General features: G+C 49.5%; 1 protein-coding gene across 2 annotated transcripts in view; it reads right to left on the reverse strand.

Annotated features, from left to right (window-relative positions):
• Positions 1 to 438: 438 nt before the first annotated feature.
• ST6GAL1 (ST6 beta-galactoside alpha-2,6-sialyltransferase 1) overlaps positions 439 to 19249 on the reverse strand; it is a 37388-nt gene continuing 18577 nt past the window's right edge. For both annotated transcript variants that reach the window (XM_026038729.1, XM_026038730.1), the window contains exons 2-7: positions 13185 to 13313; positions 11839 to 12484; positions 8416 to 8513; positions 5067 to 5168; positions 3346 to 3520; positions 439 to 1355 (exon numbers count right to left, since the gene is read on the reverse strand). In XM_026038729.1, the coding sequence (XP_025894514.1) occupies positions 1114 to 1355; positions 3346 to 3520; positions 5067 to 5168; positions 8416 to 8513; positions 11839 to 12442 (1221 nt within the window). In that variant the 5' untranslated portion in view covers positions 12443 to 12484; positions 13185 to 13313 and the 3' untranslated portion in view covers positions 439 to 1113. The remainder of the gene's footprint in view (positions 1356 to 3345; positions 3521 to 5066; positions 5169 to 8415; positions 8514 to 11838; positions 12485 to 13184; positions 13314 to 19249) is intronic.

Raw genomic sequence — 19249 nt, forward strand, 5'->3', positions numbered from 1 at the left:
ACATGAGGAGCTCCAGCTCCAACGCTGCTTGCTCCGGTGCAAGCCTGTCACGAGTCTCTTGGGGTTCAAGCAGTAGTTTCAGCAAGGCCAAAATGGGCCAACAACTTCACAGGATTTACCCAAAACTGAAGAGCTTTTGTAGACAATGACAAAATGCAGCAGGTCAGCTGAGGATGCACATGCTCCTCACATGTGCATGGAGCCCATGGAGGGGCTGCTTCCACCACAGCACCAGRGTGGCCCCAAGGTGCTGTACAGTGGCACTGGGGCACCAGCTTGCCTTAGGCTCCCATTGTGCCTTTTGGGCACAAAACAGACATCCCCATTTGGGGAATGTCTCCCCAAAATGTTTCAAAAATGGGCCCTACCAAGCAGAACACTCCAATGGAAAAGTAAATGTTCACATAAATTTATTTTATATGATTTAAAAAAAAACAAAGTAAAAAGTTTTAAAATATCTCACACGAATCACTGTTTGTGAATTGCCTTCCCCTCCACTTGCTAAAGCTACCAGCATGATTCCAGAAGGTCTTAACATTGGAAAGAAAGTTGCCACAGTTGCTCTACCTGTTTATAAAATCAAGTATTTTGGACTAAGAGTTTAGCTTATCAGTACCCAGCCTTGACAGTGTTTCCATAAGTCGGCCCTGCTCCAAACACCTCCAGGATCAAGTTTTTAAGCTTTTTTTTTTTTTCTTGTTCTTAAGTGGACCAGGTTGTCATTTGTCATAATCCCTTTGAAGCAGCCTGACCTGCATCAGTATTTGATCCAGAATGGGGTGACYGCTGCTTAGAAAGCGTCTCCTGGGTTTCGTGTTCACCCTCCTTGGTTGAGATGGTGACATCCATCTGCCACGTGAGCCTGGCTCCTCCAGGAGTAACCTACTGCAGTGGCTCCCACAACCCCCCAAACGGACGTACCGCAACGCCTTACAGGGCCTAAAGTCCAAGGATTGCATGCAACAGAAGTCTTAAGAGCAGGTGTTGCAATATGGAAGAGCTGTCAAAACTCACCAGTGTTGAGACCTAATAAATTCGACAACCCTGATTTAAAAAGTGCTTAAAAAAGGAAAAAAAAAAACCAAAGGCCTAACCACAGCACAGAGTGATTTGTTAACAATGTACATTTCGGAAGCCGGGCAAGGTGACTTTGCCGTGGGTGTAGATGTCCTCGTCCGTGCCCTGGTTGATGTGCTTCACCAGGTTTTTCTCGAAGAGCAGCGGGTGGTAGGCCCCCATGGTGCAGGCACGGTCGTGGAACTTCTGGTAGTAGTGGCAGATGTCCGTCTGCCGCTTGGAGGGGAGGAATTCATACACGTGCACTTGGTCGCAGAGGGACATCATGATGACAATGCCTACGGAGGGAAGGAAAATGGACACGCAGAGTTAAACCCGCAGAACTAGCTACACCTAGCTGGGACAAGACATTCAAGCAAGAAGGGTCCAAGCCCAATGAGAAAGGCTTCCTTTCCGAAAGTTCAGACCAGACAGAAAGAAAATAGTGAGTCTGATGGGGCTATTTGCTCAACATCCTCTTGCAAAGCCTATGATCAGTCTGAGTAAAGCAGGAAGTTTACAGAGACAGCCACTGCTAAAGGCCAACATTTGAGACTGCTGCCATCTTCCAAGACCTTCATGGAGACTTGGGCATCTGCCAGTTGTAGGCTACATTAGCTGATGCTAATTGCCCACCTCAGATCTGCTCGGATAAGCAGAAACGAGACCTTCATCTGTTCCCATTTGCCCACAGCTAATACAGAAGACACAAAAGCGACGATGCTTGGAAATGGTCTTGATATAAATGCACATAGGCATTAAGCTGCTCTTCAAGCTCATCCAGATTCCCCGGGACAGAGCAGTGCTGCCCTCCTGTGTCTTCCAAGAGTCACACTAACCACTGCGGAGCCCAYGTCACACACAACTGTGGCCAGAAAGTTCACAGAAAGAGGCAATATTTACTGCCTGCTTAACCAGGGCGCAAGAACTACCAAGAACATGACAGGGAAACAGAACCAACATAAAATAGCTCTTTAAAATTCATGCACCATCTCAGARACTTCAGGAACACCCAATTCACAAGACATGACTGAAACCTATTTTTCAGGCCACTTGTTAAACTAAGGCACATTTTAAAAACATTTTCATCTACTTTTTCAGATAACTACTTGCCTCTCCACTCATCCTTCCAAGAAACCCAGGGTTGCAAGCCAGAAGTTGGGTTTCTTCCCTTGTGTCCATCGTGGTCACTTGTTTCCACAAGGGCATAAATTGGCCCCAAGTTAAGCCACAGAGGAATCTGCTGTGAGTACTGGGCCAGAGCTCTGCCTTTGAGCCMCTGCTTCACTTCTCAGTGATTATTTTCCTCAAGTCAGTGACTGTGCTGTTATGCTATTGTCTTGCACACATCCAAGGAAAGATTTAACAGGTGATAAGATAAGGTGATAAGAGGTGGTAGGTAAGACCAAAGAAGAAAACTAGAAGTTTAGTTGGCCGAAATAGGAAGTTCCTCTGTTTGCACCCAYGTCCATGTGTGTGTCCACTCCTCTGGCAGGTATCTCGAGACAGGAGTAGAGCAAGGGCTGAAGTCTGAACAAGACCCCATGMACAAGACCACAGCACTATGCCCTCATTCCAGCTACCTGTTGGTCCCAAGGAGTTCTCTGCTCTTCATTTAGCTGACRATGAGATTTGCCTTCCAGCAGGAAGGAAAAGCTTTGCAGCAGCACAGTGTAAAACGAGCCGTGTCTCGGGGCGGCTGAATTTAGCATGCGGATGAGCAAGATCAGCATGCTGAGTAAGGGGGACTGCACTGACCTTCTCAGGGKGACTGTTCCGTCTGCTCAGCCCCAGCCCTCCATTATGTCTTTAACTAAATACACAGCAGGTAAACACCCAGGTTTTACCCACAGCAGGCTTTGCCTGACTGGTTTTATCCAAAGCAGTTCTTTGCCTGACAAGGTCTGAGCCCACACGAGCCACATCCTTCCCCTCAGCACCCCTTGCACAATGCTCTGCCTCCAGAAGCTAAACGTGCTAGGAAGCAGCTTGAGGTCACAGCCTGTTTCTCATGCTTCCACGTGGAGCCAAACCATGTTTACAACTGCTCCTTCAAGGGCTGCTGCAAACTGCTTAATTTAACACAAATGAGCTGCTTTTAACAGCAGCAATTTAACAAATGAGTTTCCTTTTAACAAAGGAAGCTTGATTTCTCGCATAAGACAAGCACTGCATAAGCAACTTTGATAAGCTCTTTGGCTTCAAGCAACATAAACCCATGGTTATCTTTAAAACAGGCACAGCCTTCCTGCAAACTGGGTAAGCAGTGGCACGGGGTTATTGTCTCACCAAGCATTCCCGAGGAAGGTGGATTCGGCTGAATGTGCTCCAGGGAGTTCTCCTGAAGAATATCCCAGAGTTGCCACTGCATTTTTGGATGCAGGATGTAAAAGGGCTGCTCTGGATGTTTCATGCGATACTTCTTGTAGTTTTCAAAGAATTTGTAGTCTGGTTTTCTGTACCACTGGAAAAAAAAAAGAAAGAAAAAGTCAAGGCCTTTTGTTTCCCATAATATATATTATATAAGAGTGTTTAAGACAACCTAAGCTGCTGCTGCCTCCAAGGAGGAGGTCCAGCTCTGTGTATCCCCAACATTAGTGCCTCTCTCCTTCCCATATCTGCTCTTCAAATTAGCAAGGTGACTCACCTTGGCAAAGAGAGCAGGAGGAACCAAAACTCCTCCTGGGCAGCGAGGGACCATAAAATGAGATCAGTCTCACATATGTTTTAACCACTGCTGTCATTTTGTTAGAAATATCAGCCCCATTTCCACATTTCCCCCAGGCAACACACAGCCGGTCCTGCAGCTGGTTCCCCTCTAACCAGAGCCCACAGCTGCAYCGACACAATTGCGGGCAACTGTGCTGTGAACTGCACCAAGCAATGGCTCGGTCTTAAAAATATAAATAAATWAAACCTGGAAATAACATTTGAACCAGCGGAGTTGCCTGATCAGGCTGACCATGTAGCTACTGCAGCCGGGGATAGAGTAGGAAATCACGGCAAGATGAAAGAGTAGAAAACTTACCAGCACCACAAAAACAAATAAATAACAGACCAATCCCCAAGCCCACCCAGCCCAGCCCAGGAGGTGTTTTGCGGTCTGCCTAATATGCCATCAGAGCCCTTGCCCCTTGCAGTAGTTCAGATCCTGTTCAGATGCAGGCRTCATCACAACAGCCTTACAGAACCGGCTGAACCAATTTGCACCTCACAACACTTCCACTTTCAGTAAAAACACTGAGCAAGGGTTTATGTTTTCTTGAAGTCCTCTAGAGGTTTCCCCCTATGCTAAAAATAGGCCCYTCCCATTTAACTCGCTCTTAAACAGAGTGCAAATACCTTGCATCTCCTGGAGACATGGAACGGGATGCAAGGATAAGTGCTGGTGAGAAAACATGCAATGTCAGTGCAGGGAGAGGACTGGCCAAGACCTCCCGGGCACGGGGAGAGCCTGGAACCACGGCAGGGCTGGGCCCATTCCCTCCTAGCTCAGCGTGCTCCGGATCAGCCTCTGCTGCTTATCAGTAACCACAGAACACCCCGTGCACTCAAGAGAGCGGAGGCAACTCCAGAGGGACACACCACCCACATGTGACACTCTAGCTGACAGGAGGAGGCACACGCAGCGAGATCTTGAGAGGCTTTGCGACTCCTTTCAGAACCCATCGAGTCTCTCACGTCTGACTAGCGCCTTGAGCTACCCCAGCATCTGCTGACAACAGGTAGAAAGAGGAGCTTAGGCTTCCCGGGTGGTTTTGCAGTAGCTTTTTGGTGCCCTTTTTGTGGTGGGAGCCCTGGGAATGTGGCACTGGGGACATGTTCCCAGCCATTGGAGGGGTGCAGGTTGGACACACTCCCATGGTGAGTGTCTGCAGAGGTACTTACGGGTACAGCTGTGGCAGGGAGGCAGCCCGTGGTGTTAACACGAGTGCCTGTGCGCGTCGGCAGGACGCGGGGTGCCAGGCGCCCCRTGTGAACCTCACTTGACGGTGCTGACGCAGCCTTACCTCCCCAACGGGCGCGTGGTACGGCGCCGGGTCCCAGACGATCAAGGTCCCAGCGTTGTAGAGCGCGTCCRTCAGGAACTGCTGCTCCTCCACGGTCACCAGCTTGAACAGCAACGACAGATACACACATACAGGTTTGGTGTGTTGCCAGGTAAGCAGGAGCAGTAAAACATCCCCAAATTTAGCTGCTGACGCTCAGCTGGCCCCAGTGCRCAAATAAGCCCAGCATAGGGGCCGTGAGCCCATGGGTGCAGCGGGGACACAGGGGCAGCATCACAGCAGATCACCCAGGCAAGAGCTGTGGCCAATAGAAACTGCCCCACCAGCCCCCGAGCACAATGAGCTCTCCACAATAAATGAGATAACAAAAATAATTTTGAAAAAAAAATAAATAAAACAAGATAAAGACACCCTGTATGCCTTAGGTATCTCCTGGACACAAGCAGCACGGCTCTTGACACCGCCGGCTAATTCTGGTTTGCAGCAGAAAGTAAACCCAGCGAGAACGAAGGGAGACGGGGCTGGTCCCCTGTCACCTCTTCCCATGAACACAGCCTGTACAAACACAGCTTGCAAACATCTGCTKAAGAGAAGCACTGTCATAAACACCAACTCCCGCTCATCCTGCTTTTCTCCTAGGATCTAAGAGCCAGGCAATTTATCCCTAAGCACCCAGGGGGCCGGTGCCTGCTCCCCATGGCACGCGGCCGCCCGGATGCGCGCGGTCCCCTGCGCCAAACGCCCCTTGCATCTGCTCTCAATCCCACAGGATTATCCCGGGGACCGCACGGCTTCATTTCCTCTCRGCAGTTCAAGTATCTGGGTCACTGGCCGAGTATCTGCCTCCGTGCTGCAGTYTGGGGTGTGAACCACGCGCTCGTGGGATGCGGGAAGTGCGGCGGGAGCCAGGCGGCCAGCGGGGCACGGAGCACGGAAACAGAGCCAGAGCATCAGCGTTTCCTCTGCACTCCCTTGTTTCTATTTAGAGGCTAGAAACCTTCCAGGAATTTTTCCTGGAATAAATAAAATAAAACAAACCTAAAAGGGCTGATGCAAAAGGAGGCCTCAAGGGATATGGAGCATGTGCCATCAAGGAAAGGAACGTTATAAGGAAAGGCAGACCAAGTGCAAGCATGTTGAGTTAGCAGAGGAACCCTGTGAGCTGCCCATAGCAGAGGAGCGAGAAATAGGGTGGATCTTTGTAGCATCGGTTTAATTACCAGTAGTCTGGCTCACTGGATACCATTAGTGCCCATTTATACTGCTTAAGAGCAACCCGTTAAATGCCATTCAGATGGCAACCTCACTCATTTGTCTTTCCCAGCTGTTCTGATCTGAATCAGGTAAGTAATTCAGGGGCTTCCTGGTTAGACCTGGGTATTTAGACAATTCACTGTTTAGCAAACACGTTGCTAATGCAGCACCTGCCTTCCCACTGYGTTCATGGCCTGTATCAGACGTGCTCCTGCAGTCCCGTAATCCCAACGGAGGCCCCTTTCCCTGCACTGTGTCCCTGTTTCCTCTTGCTTCCTCCAGATAGCAAGGCAGCCAGGCCAGGCATGCGCCCCATGGGGCCACCATGGGCTCGAAGTGGGGCTGGAGGAACCAGATACCAGGCTCCTTCCCGAGCCCTGCCGAGAGGCTCCCAGCGCTACGCAGCGGTGCTGCCTCGCCTGCCCCTCAGATCCCAGCCTTGCTCCTGCAGGATGCCAACGCTGTCCCAGGGAAAGTCTGTCTTGCTTTAGACTGCAAGAAAAAAATGCCATGAAAAGAGGCAACACAGATGTACCAGAGAAGATCAAAAGCAATTGCTGAAGAACTTCTTTATTTAGACAAACTTCCAGGCCTGAACTTCCTACCAAGATTCTCCTCAAACACAGAATCACAAATTTCTTCTTCTAGTACCAGTCTATTAACCTTYCCCTTTGAACACAGATGCAGAAGACGTCTCACCACCACTAAAGCCATTTCCCCCCATTCCAACATTTGCTAGAGACTGGTCAGCAACTGGGGACCGCTCCCTGATCTGTTTGGTTTTGCTCAGTACATAAAGTTACATGAAAATATTTGCTAAGCAACTTGGGTCTCCTTGGCTCCTGCACGAGCCACAGGGATACTATTGAACACCGTCTGTTTTTGACAAGTTCGATTCAGGATATCTTGTTTTCTTCATTTTAGGAGCAGCTTGATCAATAATAGGAGCCAACATAAGAAAAGCCAATACATACACCCCTCTTTGCCCCCAGTCACCACCTCCAACATAAGAAAAGCCAACTCCAAAAWAAGAATGAGTCACATGGGCACTAAACACAGCCTGCCCATCCGTGGTACCCGTTTCAGTACCCTCCACCTCCCTTGGCAGCCAACCCAACCAGGAACCCTACAGCCTTCCCACCCCAAACACAAGTTGTCCTTCAGCTCTGTTTGGAGGCTCTGCCCCATGGCAGCCCCCTGTGATGTGCAGCACAGCCCCTGCGGCAAGGGGAAGAACTTGGGAGAACAACTGCTGAACTTGGCTCTTATGAACTGAGGATGTGCTTCAAAGCCTGCTGAAGTCACAAGCTGGATCAGCACAGAGTGCCTCACCTCGGGGAAAAGCTCTCAAAGAGCTTGGGAAAACTGCACTTTGGAAGGGGTTTCTGGCATTACCAGGWGCTTTCTGCCGTGCTCTGCTCCAAGGGCCTGGATGGAGGGGGACACCCAAGAGCTCATACACGTGGCTTTGTGCAGGCTATGGCAGACAGTGCCAGGTATCTGCAGTTACTTAACTTGTGTCATCCACAGGGCCTGAAACAGGGCTTGTGGTGTAAAACAGAGGTTTTTTTTTTTTTTTTTTTAAAGCAAATGAAGACCTTTGGGTGTTCACATCCATCCCTCACATCCCCAACTCACCTCTTGAGACGCTTGAGTTTGCTTGGCCTCTTGTGCCCTGCATGCCCATAGCACAGCAGCAAGCACACAACGGGGCTTCATAACCTTGGAAAGAGCATTTTGGCCAAGCCCCAAGTTGCAGTAAATGGCAAACACGATAATGCAGACCAGCCAGCACATGGCAATTTCCCCGCAGTGACCTCGGCACACATTTTAGTGGTGGGAAAAAGCTCTGCCCTTCACAAGGGAGGTCAGAGGCCCATGCTATACATATCTGGTAGGGAGAAGAGAAATTGCACGGAAACCCTTATTTTCACCGATCTCACTTTAAAGAAATCCTAGTGGTAGGTGAAGAGCAGCTTCCAGGAGCAGAGGTGGATGTTGCCAGCCCAGTCTGCCACCCAGTTCCCAGCAGATGGAGGGGATGAGCAGAGCTCTGCTGAGCTCAGTCTCTTCACCATGCATTTGTTAGACCCACCTGGGAGTTAACAAGACGGACTGTTGTCTTTTCCCCCACATCCTCTTGAAATCCCTTGGTAGGAGCCCCGTTAAACCGCAAGACGGCRTCGTGGCTGTCTGTAAGCAAAAAAACAGTGAAAACAGTTTCCTTCTGAGACACGAGGGCTACAGGCAGCAAGTTACTCAKGTATTTCCAATACAACCTGAGCAGTCACAGAAGACTTCCCATGTAACTACTGGAAATACCAAGCCAGGCCTTGTGCAAGAAGCTCTTGGCCTAACTTCACGAGCAATATTTTAAAATTTGCTTTTAAAAATACCACCAGCTCACAAGGCAAGAATGCAGCCCTAACACCTACAGTGCACAGAGGAGGGCAACGTCCTCCCTAGTACAAGAAGGACGTGGAGCTTCTAGAGCGGGTCCAGTRCAGAGCTATAAAGATGGTTAAGGGACTCAAATATCTATCGTGCGAGGGAAGACTAAGTGAGCTGGGCCTCTTCAGTCTAGAGAAGAGAAGAATAAGAGGGGATCTGATCAATACGTACCAATACCTGAGGGGAGAACATAAAGAGRATGGGGCCAAATTCTCAGTGGTGGCCAGTGACAGGACAAGGGGCAGTGGGTACAAGTTGAAACCCAGGCAGTTCCATCTGCATGTGAGGAGGAACTGCTTCACTGTGAGGGTGCCAGAGCCCTGGCACAGGCTGCCCAGGGAGGCTGTGGAGTCTCCTTCTCTGGAGGTCTTCCCAATCCACCTGGATGCCACCCGGTGCCCCGTGCTATGGGTAACCCTGTTGGAGCAAGGGGGGTAGACTAGATGATCTCTAGATGTTCCTTCCAACCTCAACCATGCTGTGATTCATACATTAAGATAAATCTCATTTCCACATGGCYGGCGGCAAAATGAGGAAGCAGGAAATAATGGAAAAATAGGGGCCTCCCTTGCAGTTGGGTGAAGACCAGCCTGAGGAGCACGCTCAACTCCAGCTGCAAGCGGAGTTGGTTCTACCTGTCACCACATCTCCCGCATTGTCCAAATAAACCCAGCAAAGAAACCCTGCGTATTTGACAGCATAGCTTGTGCCAAGCTTTGGGACCTGCTGCACCCTCCTCGGCTGACATGCCCCCAGCTTCCTCCTCTGCACCCACAGTCACCCATGGTGCTGGCACCCGTGGCTCAGGTCCGAGGTGCTGCTGCTCTGGCAGGAAGGGTGTCCTTCACCCTGCTCCAGACCTGCTGCCTAAACTCACATAGGAAACCACATGTACCCACTTGCTTACACCCACAGCCTCCCCGCGCTCATGTGGTGGACCCTTCAACCGCAGCTTGCTCCACCAGCAGTGGAGAAGCTCAGATGCTGCAAAACTKCTTGTGCTGCCCCAAACCAGCTGTRGAACTGTCTGACCAATATCTTGACCATTTTTAGGAAGAAAGGGTCGATCACCTGAGCGGTCCTGGAGGAAGAGCAACTGCTTGCAGGGAGGACTAGTTTCTCAGCCACTTACTCTCATGGACAAGCGGATCTTGTTTGGGACCCTTCCAAAGCAACATGGAAAAGCCTTAAGAGTGATGCTTCCAAATACAAACGGTGTCCACAAAGAGAAGTTGTGTGGTTATTGTTACAGAACCTTAATCCTACCTTTTAGGAATCCATCCACGGTGATATGGGACAATCTGGTTCTTTGGTTTAAAAGACAGACCAAGAGACTATCCACAGTGACAAACACACTGCTATCAAACAAACAAACAAGCAARCAAACAAAGCCCCAACATCTGAGGATCCTGAAAGGATCCTGCTTTGGAGGAGCAATATGCAGGAGTCTATCRAAGATGCCTTTGCAATCAAGGCAGCTGTGTCTCAGCTGCATCATTGTGAATTAAACCAAAAAGATTCGGGTCACTTTTGGAGAAAATTTTATCTATTCAGCTTCAAGAGGCATCTCACCTCAACGATCCAAAAGAGCCACTCAGGGAAAAAGTCATGACTGACTTCCCAAGCCTTGACCTACCTGGCCTCGCATGCTCTAAGAAGCCTCTATGGTTGACAATGTTAATCAACTCTCAGCTGTCGGTTTGTCACGAGCAATCCCTCTCCTGGTTAATATYGCTGCTGTCTTTTTCATACCATCTATCTATTGTAACACCCTCCCGAGACTGTTCAACCTCATTCTAGCACCCCCTAAAGCTTTCTCCTGTAATTAGCCCTACCTTTAAGCATGGGACAGTCTTATCCTGATGGTTAAAGTACCTCCTGTTCTATAGGTTGAGCTGGGAAGGAACTGACTCTGAAACAGTGAGGTAGCTTCAGTGCAGACACCTCAGCATGGCCCTAAAGGCAGGAGCTAAACTCTGCTGCTGTAATAGCAGCACCCACCTGAATCAAATTCCAAGGAACTGCTTGCACAGCCATCTCTGCAGTGCTAAAAGATATAGTGCTAAAGCTGTGACCCTGAAAACCTGCAGCAGCTGCAGGCCACCCYACCGCTTAGCAAACCAAGGCAACCTTGGCCTCTGGGCCACCCAAACTCAGCCGCTGCCTCGTGGCTTGGGACTGGCACCCTGCAGGGCCACTCTCGAGACCCGTGATCAACAGGGTCACAACGTGGCCATGCTCGGAAAGYAGCCCCAATAGCTGCTTAAACCAGGGTCAGCCTCAGCAGACYGTGTCCAGTTGGGTTTTCAGGCATTTCCAGGGGCCTTTCCCTTTGACGTTTTCCTTTACTTCATCCTCTGAAGAATGTTTTCCTGCTGAGAAGCTGCTGGTCTGCCACAGATGAGAGCCAAGGCCATTCCTCAACCCACCCCACACCCTCTCCAGAAACAAACACAAGGCATTTTCCTGACTTCCAGTATCTGCTGAATCTAATGTCAACACCACCACAMGGATCAAAAGAAGATTTCAAAGGTGTACACTATTCAGTTGAAAATATCAATACCTAAGTTAAGTCCTCTCAACAAAACCCAGTCCCCTCGACACCCTTGGGGTTTGACTACTTGGGTAAATATTTGTTYCCCTCGTGAGGGAGGAAAGTGTTATAACACAGCCAAAACCTCCCAAGTTTCCGGAGCTGAAACTGCAACTTCTTTGTACTAAAATCCATTTTATTTTTATCACTAAGAGACAGTTGCTGTCACCCGGGGTTGATTATGAGAGCTGTTATGGCCACGTTTAGCCCCAGGTCTAACTCTTCAACGGCACTGTGATCCAGACAGCACCAAAGCATGACAGAGCCTTAGAGAAATTAGGTTGTACCTAATTACTCCCATCTCTTCCTACAAYGTTCATTAACTATAGGAGAGTTTGGACGATATTTTAACTTATTTGAACATCTCTGCGGCTAAACTATTTAGCAGTAGGAGTGTGACCACAGACCCCCTCCTGTTCAATGTATGGTTTCAGACAATCCTAGCTGACTTTATTCTAACAGAAAAGAACCAACCTATTTCTGGTCCCAGATGAGATGATTTCAGAGATCCTGCTGAGGACACAACAGCACAGCGTCCCAGGCGGCCCACTGTTTCATTGAGGCTTCTCCTTGGTAGGAACTGCTGCCATATAGAGGTATTAAATGGATCATCTGATCCCTGGATCATCGTCACATTCACCCTGTCACGCAGCTCGCAGAGCAGTTTCTCTGGGCTGAGCTTAACAGCGTTCCTCTTCCCACTGTAGGTCACGTTGTACTTGTTCATGGACAAGTAGTTCTTTCTGACCTTCTGCAGCCTGGGGATGAGGTTCTTGGATGAACTGTCCTTATCCCACACCTTCACAGAGTCTGCTGCTTTCTTGGACTTTTCCATTGACACAGAGACCATGCCCTTCACCTTATTCTGGTTACTGACCAAAGCTGCCTCATGGAAAAAGCCCTGTGATTTAACCACGGTCCACTTGCCCAAAGTCCTGGGAACCTGCAAATCATCACTGTCAGTCTTGAAGGGAACATAGTAGCTCCTCCTCGTCTCTCTCCACAGGCAAACAGTCAGAGCGACCAGCAGCACCACRAGAACACACGTACATTTCTTCAGCACATTGATGTGAACCATAGTGTACGGTGCATCCGAAGGGGACAGGGCATGAAGCTGGTCCTGGGAGGAAGGAACACATCAGTCAAAAGTGGAAAAGTCTCTGCTTTGCTTCCATCAACCTATTCCAGATAGTCAAAACCCCACATGCCACCACTGGCATTTCCAGCACTCAGTTTCCACTTGTTCACAGGCACAAACAGAGTGATGTCTGCAAATAAAGAAGCACCCAACTGTGGGGAAGAAGAAAAAACATGAGRTCATCAACACTGGGAGTTTCACCACTCAGTGCTGATGCATCTGGTGACTTCATAGGAAACTTCTGCAAAGCTGCCGTGGGCTGAGGCACTCCCAGTGTGAAACCTTATTAACCAGCTGCTAGGAGCCAATTAACTCACAGGAGGGTTTGAGGAGTATTTGGCCTTCATAGCTGTGCTTTGGCAAATATTTTTTCTCGGATATGTTACCCTGAGAAAGCAAAGCAAGAACCTGACCTGGCATTAGCAGACAGCTCCAGCTGCCAAGAGAAAGCTCTCTGGAAAGGAGCCAGTCTGCAGATCCCCCCACATGCCTCTCCAGCAGTGCTCTACTCCCTAGCAAAAAGGCCTGAAATGAAGTGCAGCCTTTCAGTGCTCAGCAGATAGAACAAAATATGCAGGCGGTTACACTTCCCAGAAAGACACTGGCAGCAACTCCCCCTTGGACAAGCCCTTGCAAGCAAGCAGTGATGTTAGAGAACCTCTGAAGTGCCAATATATAATACCTGTTGGATAAAGCAGCAGTTTTCCAGCTCAAGCCATTTTTGGCTATTGGCAAATTTTCTTCAAAGGGTTAAGGCAGGATATTCCAAAATACAGCAGTTTGGTGACTTACTGAGTAGCTGAAGAAACACCTGCAAAAGAAGAGAGAAAGAGAGAGAAATGTTATTACAGAAGAAACACATGGTCCTGGAGATAACCAAGTATTATATAGGACAGGCACTCTGTCTGCACAAATGCCCACCCAAAAAGAATGAGTCAAGTTTTGCTTACAGCAATGGCCTTCCTTGGTGGCCAGAAACCCAATCTCAACAAGCCAGTCACTTGCRTGCTCACCCAATCCTGGTGGCCTCCTTGGTGGAGAGGTCCTCCCAGTGGGAGACGTCCCTCACACAGTGAAATAAAAATCCCACTGTGCAGGGAAAGAAAAAGCAACATTTTCCTCCAGGAGGGTTTTCCTGCCCACGCTTCAGCGTGTCACAAAGTCCCCTCCAAAGCAGAGGCAGAGACACGTCCTCCTTCTCTGGAGGAAGTATGAGTGAGCGGTATGGAAAAGCTTCTTTCCTGCACAATGTTTTATCCACAGATCCTCTCAAAATACTGCCCGCACCGCTGTATTTTAAACTTGAGGGCTGCTTTAGAGGAGCAGCTGCCAAGGAACCGCAGTGAGAGAAGGGGAGGTTTCCCCCGGTGCTGCACGGGCGAGAGGCCGCTGGTCCTCACGTCTGCAGGACCCCGAGTCAGCACCGTGTCACACACACCAAAGGACAGACACCAAGTTCACTGGATTAACTCCTAAATTATTACTTACATCTTCTTCCTCTGTATCAAGACATTCATCCTGACGTCTCCCAGAGCAAAGCTCGGCCGAAAAGCAAATATCCTTCTAGCCTCACTTCCTAAGCCACAGACAAGATTAAGGCAGCACCAATAACACTCGTTCTCTCCRAACTTCCCTTCCTTGGCAGATCATCTTGTCTTTTTGTTTGCTTGGGAGGCCAGTGCTAAAAAGACGCCCTTAAGCCCTTCACCAGCATCCCCGTGGGCAGCAGATGAGGAAGGGGCGCACGGGAGGCAACGAGGCTTCGCAGCAGCCTTGTCCCAAAGCAGCTCCCGCATGAATCCCCATCCACCCACGGCTCCCACCCTGCAAYGGTGACCCCAGGGGTATCTTCCCTGCCTCTCCTTTGCCCCCATCCCCACGGGGCCAGCTCTCCCTGGGCATCCTTGCCCCAAAGCTACAGGGAGGAATGGGGCAGGGAAAGGCATTAATTCCTCAGAAGAGCCAGCCAAGACCCCTTGCATCCCAGTACCCAAGCGTGGCAAAGGCCCTTGAGGCAGCGCTGCCGCAAAGGCAGCTGGCCAAGGGCCACCTTYCCTCCGCAGCCAGGATGCTCCTGCTCAGCTTTCCTTGCCCGAGGCCGGGATGACGGAGAGGAGTGGCTGGCACCCCGCAAGGGACGAGTCTCRGAGGAACTGCAAACTCATTCCCAAGCTGCGCCCGGGCACCCTTCCCAAGGACACACAGAGGGGGACGACTAAGTGCCAACAGCTCCTCTGCAACGCGGGCCTTGCAGAGGGACCTGCCGAGCTCGCTTGGCACAAGGCCGTCCCCACGGCCAGGAGCTGCATAATTCACTGTAACGGGAACAGTTGCATTGCTCTGATTTGTAGGCTGGCACGGTGCGTTCTGCAAGCAAATACATTTTCAAGGTGCCTTTTGCACATCAGATGTTCAGGTTATTGCAGCCACCCCGCACAGCACATGGAGTTTACTTGCACAGAGCGCCCTAACCTAAGAGTCCCCACAAGTGTCCTGCCACCCGCTTTCCTGCCAAGCGGGAAAGCAGCAGCTTTTCCGAGCAAAGCCCAAGCTTTGCAAGGCAGGAGGGCCCACGTCCGCAGGGCTCTCTTCCCAGGTGTGTAGGCAAATGCTGTGGGTGCACTTCTGTACCGTGGTGGTTAGTGCAAGCGTGCCCATGTGGAGCTGTGAGTGTGCCCATGTGGAGCTGCCAAGCTTATTTCCTGCCGCAGCATGGATCTGAGGCATCTAAACTATGAAAGAAACAAGCAAACCCCATCACCACTCAACCCCCCGACACCTCCCCAAAAACCTCTGTGGGCAACAGCTGGAAACGGCTAACAAGCCACATGGCCACCAGCCGGGGCAGGTTTCCCTAGAAGTGCTTACAAATCATCACCGGCCAAGCCCTAACCTGGCTCCCGCCGTGACCGAGAGGAGACAGGCTGGGAACTGTGCAAGTGTTGGCAAGCTGAGGGGAACACGTTGCTGCCCGCAGTCCCACACGCTTTCCAGCGCGGTTTGGGGACGCGGCTTTAGCGCCAGCTGCAAGAACACCCGTCACTCGCCAACTGCTTCTTGCAGCCACTAACCCTTCCCAAGCAGCCCAGGGCAACAGATCCTGCAGCCTGGCAGAGGGAGACCCTGCTCCTCCCTGCGCAGACCAGCTCATCAGACAGTACCTGGAATCCTTTTCCTGCCTCTCCTTCTCCCACATATTCACAGCAGGATGTGTCCAACACCCTTTCTTTCTCAAGGCAAGACCTGCTCGGTGGAAGCCCATCTAGCCCAGCAAGGCTTGCAMACCTCTGGCAGGACCAGGACAAGATTCATCTCCTTCCCAAAACTCCCTCCAAGTCCATTTCCTTACTGCCTGCTCCCAAGCATCGCCCTCTGCTCTGTGCAATGACTTCAGGKTATTTGTGAGGCAAAGCGACTTGCCAAGAGTCTTCTGAAGACGGAGCAAACCAGGCCTTGGAGCTAAGCGTGGGTCCCTCTGGGCTGAGCAGCAGAGATCTGGGCAAGCCTGACAAGACGGGACTTAACTTCTGATGCCGAGACTTCTGCACTGATTCTGAGGTATTCTACACTTGGTTAATTAGTGCCTTTTTTTTTTTCTTTTAATTATTATTATGCTTACTGGTCTGAAGTGACGGATCTCGGAGCCCTGTTAAAATACAGCATCCTGTTTGGCACCTTCTATTTTACGGCTCAGAGGCCAAACTAAACAGGACCCACCCCACAGCCCTTGTGGAGCTCCATCCCCGGCCTCCTTTCAAACTACTGGTGCAGACCAGTTGTCTCTATGATGTTCAGCAATCGTGTCGAATAAAGCTCTTAAATTAAAAGATAACTGCTGAAGTGCAGCCTCCGGGAACACTGTGACCTGCTCCGCTCTGCCTCTCCTTGGTCCCTCCTCTCACACAGCAGGACCAGTCACCTGTGGTCTCCTTGCCTTTGCTGCATTTGCAAAGACGTTTCCTTTCAGCAGTTGCTTCCTCAGTCTCTTTTGGGCTACTGCAAGAACCATATCGTATTTAAAGCTGCAACATCTATATATTTCTAGGTTTTCTTCATTTACACATGGTTCACTCCCATCCATAGCATGCTTAAGCACAACAGGGGCACAGAGCTCTATCCCAAGCTCTAGCTACAGCATTTCTCATGTTTGCATGCCACAGCAAACATTTTACACTTCAACTGCATCTTTTGGCTTATATTCCTTTTCCAAGCCGCTAGTCCTACCCTTCTTCCACCTACTATTATCCATAAGGTGCTACCTGCACTTCTCCTCCTGAGCGTTGCTACATCTTCCCGTCCCCATTCCCCATCCTCCTGCAGGCGATCGCACGAAGCCAACTCTCCTTGGGAGAAGCTTCCAAGAAACCTTTCCAAGGAGCTGCTGGAGAAGTAGCTGGTGGCAAAGGCAGAAGGAGCTTGCACAAAAGTGAGGAAGAGGAGGGAASGGGGAAGATCTGAACGGCAGGGCAGGCATCTCTCCTTTCGAAACCAAATGACATATTCAAGGAAACTGAGGGCAGAATCAAGAAAAAGGATGTAAGAAATCACTTGAAATTCACATCTATTCTTAATATTTCCTCTTCTTTTTCTATTAAAAAAAAGAAAAATGTTCTTTTTTGCCATTTTGCAAGCAAACAAACTACATTCTGATACCCTGATGAAAGAAAGGTGGTGGATTTGGTAAATCTCAAGATCTGCCCCTCTGCACCTGGCAGTTTCAGATGATCTCTGTTACTCCCCTGGCCTGGCCCAAAAGCAGCGTATACGCGGAGGGGACTTTTCTCAGCTCTTCAAAACTTCATGGTGATGTGAAAATAAAACTGCTGGTAGGTGCTTCTAGTGCCACATCAAGCAAAAACACAAGAGCACGGGGCAAAAGATGAAAAGCAGTGCAGCTTCAAGCGAGGAGCACGGTGAARTCTCAGATGTGCTGCTGCAAAGCTACAGGACACGTCGTCTGCTACGGGAATAAGTCACTCTGCCCATCTCGCGTGTACCTAATGACTCTGTGTGTGCCAGAAGAAAGGAAAAAGATGGTATCACAGGTGAAAAACACTTTCAGAACAGGGTTTAAGCACATACATTTCATTTTTCTTTCATTTTTAGGTGTCAAAAAGTGGGGGTTGTTAGCCACCCCCTGCATCGGCACAGCTGCCCATTCCCAAGCCAAAGGACACTGGCCTTGTTCAATCCAGCAAACGGGTCCATCCCTCCTGGGGCATGGTCCTAAGGAAACGCGTGTTGGGAGCAAATTAGAGCTTAAACAGGCTCAAATTCAATGGCAAAATCTCCTCGGCTTTCAAGACTCATCATTCATTTTGCACTATTGAGCCTACATAAAATATTTCCCCTTCAAACCAAAGGTGGCATGGATTCAGTTTTCCCCTCTCATCCTCAAAGGGTGCGTTTCTCCAAGACATTTATCTTCAGAAATGAGAAGGAAGCAGCTCTTTATCTCAAATCATGTAGCATGAAATGGGTCAAAATGTATTGCCTCTGCAAATACCACCGAGCATTAAGACACGTAATTGGTATTTTCTGGCTCCACGACAACTTATGCATTTTGCAGCAGCTGTGGCTATGCTGCCCTTTGGGCTACTCTTTCTGTGAGTTAATTGCCAGCCTTTTGCAGGCAGGCACAAGAGCTTTCGCTCCTCAAGGAAACTGCACTAAAGCTCTTATAAACGGCYCAGAAAGAAACAGAAAACAAATCCAAATGAAGGAAGTGAAGTAAAAGCAGCTTGCTGACCTGTAGGTCTGTCATTTCTAGATTGGGAATGGGAGCTGGATCTCCATTTTCACTAAGAAATCTGTGATTCTCCATGGGAAGAGAGGCCTATGCGGGTCAGGAATGCTTGTCAAGTATCGGTTGCTGCAACAAAGTATGTGTAGGAAACTGATAATTAGAATGAGCAACCATTCGAATAAGTAACTTGAAGAAAAAATGTGAAAAATTATGGCCACAATCTGAAGCATCAAAAGTTTCACAGGAATTTAAGGAAAAAATTGCTTGACAGTGAAGATGAAGAGCACTGCAATAGGTTGCCAAAAGAGACTGTGGAGTCTTCTTGTCTGGARATATTCAAGACCTGCTTGGACGTCTTCCTGTGCCACATGCTCTAGATGAACCTGTGTGCTCAGGAGGTTGGACTACATGATCTCTAAAGGTCCCTTCCAACCTTAAAGATTCTGTGATTCTATGATTTGTCAAAAAAAGAAATCCTAACTATACAAGGAATTAAGTCATGGAAGGGAAATGGAAAGATCAAAATTACATTCAGTTAATTATTTCATCTCTGACAGAAAAGGAAAGAGGGAGAAGCACCTTTGAAAAGTCAGATCTTTTCCTCAGACCTAAAAACACTTCTTCTCTGCTCTCCCCTACACAGCTGGAAGCAAGTTAATGTTCTTACCGCGCACCATCAGCTTCAACTAGCAAAACATGATGGCCACGACACAGAAGAGCTGCACACAACTGCACAAGAGCTATAGAGAAACCTGTGCCCACTTCGAGCGCCGTCCGTGMTGGAGAAGCCCAGCCCAGTTCTCCACGTCCCCACCTGTGTTCACCAGCAGGGCTCAGRGAGACCTTCCCAGCAAAGCCCCCACACGTGCCACCCCGTGCAGGGATCTCACACCCTACCTGCACTTGGTGACGAGCAACAGCTCTTGTGTGCTCCTCCYGATTCCCAGCTGCGCTTCCAAAGAGGAATCCTAGGATATGTATCATAAAGGACCTACACAAAT

Source organism: Nothoprocta perdicaria, unplaced genomic scaffold (genome assembly GCF_003342845.1).
Source record: "Nothoprocta perdicaria isolate Ctin4 unplaced genomic scaffold, notPer1 scaffold_217, whole genome shotgun sequence".
Taxonomy (NCBI): Eukaryota; Metazoa; Chordata; class Aves; order Tinamiformes; family Tinamidae; genus Nothoprocta; species Nothoprocta perdicaria.